General features: G+C 35.5%; 1 protein-coding gene across 1 annotated transcript; it reads right to left on the bottom strand.

Annotated features, from left to right (window-relative positions):
* Positions 1 to 1,455: 1,455 nt before the first annotated feature.
* LOC112032229 (probable serine/threonine-protein kinase PBL19) lies at positions 1,456 to 7,508 on the bottom strand. The gene is made up of 4 exons (XM_024064998.2): positions 6,620 to 7,508; positions 4,757 to 5,017; positions 2,831 to 2,953; positions 1,456 to 2,289 (listed from the first exon to the last, which is right to left on the bottom strand). The coding sequence occupies exons 1-4, from the start codon at positions 6,968 to 6,970 to the stop codon at positions 1,861 to 1,863; spliced, it is 1,164 nt and encodes a 387-aa protein (XP_023920766.2). The 5' UTR covers positions 6,971 to 7,508; the 3' UTR covers positions 1,456 to 1,860.
* Between the last annotated feature and the right edge of the window lie 477 nt (positions 7,509 to 7,985).

The following is a 7,985-nucleotide window of genomic DNA, read 5'->3' as shown; positions in this document are numbered from 1 at the left end:
GGGTTTTTTAACTTTTTTTTTCCCTTTACTTTTAATTTGGGCTAAGGTAATAGACCTTAAGTGAGACACAATTTTATTGGATTTTGAGGTTTTGGGCCTCCTGCTTATTTGGGGAGGTTTTGGGCCTCATACCGCGTCTTGAAGCTCTGCACAAAATTTATTGGGGATTTTGAGGTTTAGGGGATTCTGCTTCTTGTTACTTGTAGGCTTTTAAATATACATGGTTCATAATCTGGAGTTGCCTACGACCCAATGGCATTGGCCCATCATGTATGAACATCAATTCTTCATTTATTAAGCTTACTTCCATGCATGAAGTGTGAAGGAACAGTAACAAGAGTGCACAACTGCACATAGTCTAATTAAGCCTCCTCAACGGACAAACAGTTCATGACCTCACAATCCTCTCATTTTCTCCCTATTCATATATTGCTAGGAAGCAAGAAAGTTCACTTTCTAGCTCTTACTTGCTGATATTTTTTGATGCAGTTAATCAAACGGCCAGACCTTGAATCCACAGATACTTGCAAGTTGCAATGAAGATGAAAAATAATATGGAGTGAGCTATCAGATGTTAGAAGGTGCTTTTTCTGATGCTTAAGTTAGCAAAGGTAATTGATATGTTCTGGTTTTTTGGAGTAATGGTTAAGATTTTTTCTGTGCATACCTTAGATATTGTAGGGGGTGTCTCGTCTAACAGTAAATCACCTACAAGGCTACAATCACACATTCTTCTAAACACCTACAACCACACATTCTTCTGAACACCTACGACCACTCATTTCTCTATAAAAGGAAGAAAGACCGTTTGGAAAAGGGTCTCTCTCTCTCTCAATCCAAATCTCTTCACTTGTCCTACTCTCTTTCACTCTCTAAATGTTCTCTCATGTTGTCTCACTAACTTAGCCATTAGAGTCTCCACAATCAACCCCAAGGTTGGTCATGGAGGATATAAGTTTCTCTTTGGTATTTCAAGTTCACAAGTCCCCGGTCACAACTTGGTCTAAGAAGGAACTTACTGTCGTCTAGTATGATGCCAATCCTTATTCATGTAGGACTTTGGTAGTGTCTAGCTTCAACAGAGCTTCCTTCAATTAATAAATTTATTATAGAAAAATCAATTCTAATTTAGACCCAGATACCAATGCGACTCTTATATAGTCTTTGGAATCAAATTTCATTTTTTGATGCAATTAAGATTCAAACCAGGGAAAAATTCTTGATGACAAGGTAAAGTCAATCCCGCAATTCTTGAGATTGGCTAGTAAATTTTTTAAAAAGTGCCTAGTTTGATAACTCATTTTTGCCAAAAGCACGTCCACTTAGAATGCATTGGAATATAATTGCCCTTTCCTCAATGGTATAAACTATAGATTCCATAAACTTTATAAACCATGTCTCTTTTAACAAGAGGAGAAGCTGCCCGGGGCAGGGGGATTGTATTCAGCTTACCAGTGAAAAAAATATATCCCTCCAGTTTAAAAGTATATAAAATGGAGATTTATATTGCATTTTAACTGACAAGAATTATGATAGTTCCATACAACAAAATTCACTAAAGAGATTTACAACTATTCCACAGACCAATCTATACACCTTTCATCCATGCCTGAATTTGCAATAGAGCCTCAAAAAGTATGGGTGAGCAAGGACCAGGGCTTTGCTTAGGTGAGTCAAGTTTTATCCATCAAATCTTCCAGACCTACAGACATCTACACAGTATTAAGAACCTAGATAGAAATAGAATAGCACCAAGTATAAGCTCACTTTTATCCTACGGAAAGTTTAAGATAACTCCGTCAGCAAAAAAGTTTTCATATTCTCTCGCTCTCTTAAGATCACAAACTTCTCTTAATAACCCTATCTGGGTTTCCGCTGGAAAAATTTAGATCCAGATGACTCAGAACTTCTACTCCCAGAAGCGATTCCCTCTTCTGAAACTTGTATTGCTTCCTTCAATCTCTCTACTATTTGACTCATTGTTGGCCGATCCTTGGCATTCTTGATTAGGCAGCTATCAGCCAGTTTAGCAATTTTCCGAGCTGCAGCAATAGAATACTGGTTTCTAAGTCGTGGATCAATTATCATGCTGAACCTATTAGTATCAGCTGGGAACTGTTTCACCCATTCTAGAAGCTTCTGCTCCATTGCTGGACGGTTTCTTTCCAAGACTCGCCTGCCTGTGAGAATCTCATACAGTACAACACCAAAACTCCATATATCACTCTGGATTGTGAGGTGACCTGTATCAACATACTCCGGGGCAGCATATCCATATGTCCCAACCACCTGATAACAAAACAATAGAAAAATAAAGTAATTATGGGCATGACAAGTAGCAACTTATAAGTCATGTTTTATAATATGATCAAGCAACCCCATGCTTCTCATTACTGAATTTAGATAAGATAAGCTGACTTCTGAATTGAAGAGCCAAGAGGCACTTGGCAACCATAAAATCAGACCAGCTCACTATGGCTTGGTCAAAGTACCTAATGAATTCTACCAAACGAACATATAGATTTGCAGCATGTTGCAAAAGAGACAAAATGCAAATCAGGTTTTGCTTGGCCCATTTAGTACATCATCTAGTTCATAAAAATTACCACATGAACCAGAGTCTTTAAGAGTCCATTTAGATCATTTGAGCATCATTTATTAAAGCAATTTGTTCAAGGGGTGCTTGTGCATTGAATGACCCAATTTAGTGGACTGAGCCACCACCTTCCTAAAAGCAATTAAAGGAATATTTTATACCCGGTTCATACAATTAGCCACTTGTACAGCCTATAAAAATGCCATTCAAGAATGTTAGCTATGACATACTTACCGCCGTAGATACATGAGTACGGTCCCCCTGTGGGCCTTCCCTAGCAAGCCCAAAGTCTGAGAGCTTTGCCTTAAAGTCCTCATCCAAGAGCACATTCGAGGACTTGAAGTCCCGATAGATAACCTTTTCAATCAGAGAAAACAAAAACGATTCAATAAAATTACAGATTAAAATGTTTCCTTTAAATTAATACAAAACTATTAACACAAAACCAGCTAGGATATCATCTACTGAATTTTAAATTTGGCATGCAGGGAGGGAGGGGATTTACTGTTAGACGTTAGGAATATTAAAAGGTGAAAATGGACTTCAAGGCTCTCAAAGAGACTTGGACCAAAGTTCAAGGTATCACCATCATACTAATTCTAGCAAGATAGCAAGCATCTTCTACTGCATCTGGCTATTTAAGGCCATCATAACCAATGGTGGGTATTCTTTCACCAGAATGCCATTAAATCATACAGCATCAGTGTATGTGTTTTTCAATTGATCTACTCCCTCCATCCCATTTTGTTGGCCCTTTTTAGAAAATTCAACTTTTTAAGACAACATCATTTAATGCACTGACTTTTAAGTGAAAAGTATACAAGTTTCCAAAATTATCCACATTAGTTTAAACTTGAGTGAAAGAGGGGTATTAACTTTTTTGTAAAGAAAAGAATAAATTAGGAAAGTGATCACTATTGTGTTCATTGACTTATCAAAGAGGACTATATTTCAATACACCCCAAAACGGAATATAGATGACCAACAAAATAGGACAAAGGGAGTAATATCTTCCCTACCTTGGAAGCTATTAGAGTAGGAATGTAGACACAAAGTATTGGGGTATCTATAACTTCCCCACCAGAACCTACCCCCTAACCTAGATTAGCTAGGTGGGGAAGTACAATTAATCCTTGTTCATCATGTCAGGAACTTAGGATCACCAAAAAAATCATGAAATGATGACGCATCACTTTGGTACCATCTTTTCATGAAAATGGTTTCACACCAGAGGATGAAGTCGTGTCTTTAGATGTTATACATATTAGAATGATATAATTCCTTTCACATGACACAATAAAAATGTGCCCCAATAAATAAAAACATTCCAATAGACATTATTTACAAAGATAACAGGCTGAACTACCAGAAAATTAGCTCTATCAAGTTTTCACTAATGAAGACAGAGCCTCATGAACATTATATATTATAATCCTAAATTTCACTAAAGATTAGGGATGATTAAATAAATTTGGAGAAGGTTACCTCTTTATAGAGTCATTGATTGATGAGTTATTTTAAGGGATAAGTAATTCATTATTATTTTTCTTTAAAAAAAGAAAAAGAAAAAGAAAAGATATGCAATCATGATCAATGAGTTATTCCATGATTCAACCTAAAAGGGAGGTGAAAAATAAAAATCAAAAGCAATCTTATATGCCTTTTGGATGTTATTATATTGACATTTCCGTGCACTAGAATTACCATAGATGGAAAAATTTGGACTATCCTTACATGATGTAATTACCTTATCTTAATCAGAAGTTCACATCAATATTCAATTGGTGGGATTGTAAAGAATGGTCTAGTATTGAACTGAACACTTTGAATAGATTCTTTCATTTAAAAAAAAAAAAAACCGACAGGGATACCTACTAAATGACTAAAAGACACCTTAATTGGGATATATTTCTGGTGCCCTGCAATCAATACTTACAAGCACAAGCTAGGAATAGTATTAAAATAAAGTTTATATTATTATTATTATTATTATTATTATTATTTTAATAAATGGATAAACTCATTGAAACATAACCAAGACTAGCAAGTTGGAGTTAGGTCTGCTAAGTCATAAATAATGTTGGAGTCTAGTTGGAGTAAAGTCTTCAAAAACATTAATGAGTGACACACTGATGTCAACAGAATGAAGGTGAATTGTACCTGGACTTCCAGTCCCCCATGTAGGTAAGCCAATCCTTCAGCTGATCCAAGGATAATATCTAATCTTCTTTTCCAAGGCAGAGTGGGCAGTTGCCTGTTGAAAAGATGATCTTCTAGGCTCCTGTTAGGCATGAACTCGTACACCAGTAAGCGTTGGATCCCTCTTTCTCCATCAACAGCACAGTATCCTAGAAGTTTCACAAGATGTTGGTGATTGACAACGCCAAGAAATTGAACTTCAGCAAGCCATTGTTTGTGACCCTATAAACACAAGAAACTAACATAAGAAACAGATAATACTGTGTGTAACTTTGTAAGTTATACCAATTTAGAAACCAGAAAGAAGAAAAGATCATGATGAACAAATAACAACAAGACAACAAAAAACAAAACTAGGATATTCAATTAAGACCTGAACAACAAGTGCTAATGCTACAAATAAAAGGATCATGTTTAAAGAGATCTCAGGGTTTGGAAACGAGGATATCTAGGGGTTTATGCCTTCCTTTTCTATACAATTATGGTGGAATGGTGGATCATGTATGTCATTAAGTGAATGGAACTACAGAAAATTAAATGGTTCAGCATCTAACCATAGAGAAATGGCTTACCAGCTCAAGTCAAGAATGTCATTTAGGATCACACTAGCAGTGTATGCATTAGTGAGTTTAAATTCCATTTATTATTTCTAATGTTGCACCCCCCCTCCCCCCCACCAATGTCTAGAACAACATTTTACAAAATGGATTTGGGCTTTCCAAGAACTACAGGCAACAGAACAAATGATTTCCTTCACATGTCATCCATACACAACCATACCCCTTGTTATCTACATGAATGATGAATCTACATCATTTTTCCCTTTTGAGGATGACTGCAAATCACATCATTAGCTTCCTATTTAAGGTAGCTGAAAATATAACTCAGAAAACCACATAAAAATTTCAACCAAAAATTTCAATAGTACTGGTGTAAAAAGAAACTCATCCAGGTTATCACTTTGCTTTATTTTCATGAATCTCATCTCTCAGCAGGCATTCTGTACTATTATTACAATGTTGTTTTTTGGGGGGAAAAAACCAGAGGAATAAAGCTCTATAATCCATGGTCCAAAGAAAGAAATACCATTCAATTGCTTCTTTAAAGTAGAATCACAAATCAAACTTTTAAACCAAACATCAAGATTTCTAAAAATTCTGGAAGCTTCAACTCACCTATTGTGACTAATATGACCAAGTAAGATCAACAGAAGTCAAGAACAATCAAGAATGGCCAACAACACATTATATATCTCAATTAGAAATGCAACCTAGCAATTGTTGTTCATCACTGATTCAGCTAGAGGCAGTTAGAATAGATTACAGAATTTGGCTTCTTTACTCTTGTTCACAGAATTTTGCTTCTTTACTGCCACTGAATTCTGTTATTAACACTGACCTACTAGCTCATTAACAATACTATCCATTAAGACATTCCAACATTGTTTCACAGTTATAGTTTAATTAGTATGCCACATTTGGTTTTTAACACCGGCTTTCCAACCGTTTTCACAAAACATTATCTGCTTTAAATTGACTTAAGATTCGGGAATCATAAAACTTATTCATTTTATTCAGGAAAAGAAAGCTCAATAGGCCATACAATCTCTTACCCTAGATACATAATGTCGCATACCACATCTATTAGTTAATTAAAGTTGAAATTCTTTTTGGCAAAAGGTCTAAAGATGTTATAAACTTATTCGGTTATTCCACATTCTTAAATCATCCACAATGCAATTTATTTAACACACACAAAAAAAAAAAAAAAAAAAAGCAAAAAGCAATTGCAATAACAAGGAAATAAAGTTAATGAAGAAAGTACCTGCAAGCCTTTGGTGTTAAGCTTTTTTATGGCAACAACAGTTGGCTCACCCCGACCATCTGGAGGCTTAATTGTACCTTTATACACACTTCCAAAACCACCTTCTCCAATCTTTAGCAATCTATTGAACCCATTTGTGGCTTCCCTCAGCTCTTGGAAACTGAAAACTCTCAAATTGTGCTCCTTTTCTTTGTACAATTCTGGTATGCTCCTAGGAGATGGTAATGAACTCGATGACTTGCTTGCACGCGTTATAGCCGAAGTATCTGATTTATTTTGATTATGCAGTTCTGGGGCTGAATTTGATCCTTTCTTGTTCTTTGATTTGTCCTTGAAGAAGAAACACTTCATTTTTTTTTGTTTAATCTTTTGGTATCAAACTCCAAAATTCAATTTCTTGTAGTGATTCTCAATCTAACCCTCCTCTTAGTTTATCTCAAAATGAATGGTGTCAGCATCAAAATTCAACCATTAGAGATCTATTTCTGAGAGAGAGAGAGAGATAGACATAAGAAGCTACAAATAAAGACTGGAGTTGATGGAAGGAAGAGAAGAAAAAGGAAACCCAGGTGAAAGAAAAAGAAGAAGAAGGCAAGGAAAACTCAAAGAAAGCACAGTACAGTAATGGACCCCAGGAGGGAAACGATAGGTTTAGAGGAAAATAATGGAAACCCAGATGCCAAAGAATGAGAAGAAGCTAATTATAAAGACAAGTATGCAAAAGAAAGCAATTCCACACGATAATTGGAAGTTTGGAACACAAGGTGTGAAAGCTAGACACAGCTAGATAAGGATTGAATTGTAAGATGAAACAGACAATAGACGTTTAAATGGAAACAGTAATACATTGGAATGGGAATTGAACTTTGAAAAGTAATGTTGAAGCTAAATTAGCTAATAAGCAAAAGATAGATGAGAACAAAATCAAAAGGCCACAGAGAAAGGGTGTCGTGTATGAAACGGAAGAATACAACTAATGAAAGTGACGCAACTAAGACCAGATTTCCACACAGAGGCAAAGACCAAGAAGACCTTTTCTCAATGTGTGTCTCTCTCCTCGTTTTCATTGAACTTTTGGTACTAGGTTTTCTTAAACATAGCGCGTTTGGTACTATGGTTTTGGGTTCTGGTCTGCACGGCCTCTTGACCTTTGGACCACTCATTTCTTCAAGATTTACCTTAAAAAAATTCATAAGAAGAAGACAGCTAGCAAAGCTGAAAAGTAGTGTATTATTGAAAAAGTAGCACTAGTAAAAAGGAATTCTTATTTTAAAAAAATTTAGAAGCGGCAATTTTTTGTGTTATAATTTTGATATAACCGGCAAGAAAAAATAGTAAATTTAAGTGAAAATTATATATAATTATT

The sequence above is a fragment of the Quercus suber genome, unplaced genomic scaffold, assembly GCF_002906115.3.
Source record: "Quercus suber isolate HL8 unplaced genomic scaffold, Cork oak 2.0 scaffold_492, whole genome shotgun sequence".
NCBI lineage: Eukaryota > Viridiplantae > Streptophyta > Magnoliopsida > Fagales > Fagaceae > Quercus > Quercus suber.
This window is presented reverse-complemented; position numbering and strand designations above follow the sequence as displayed.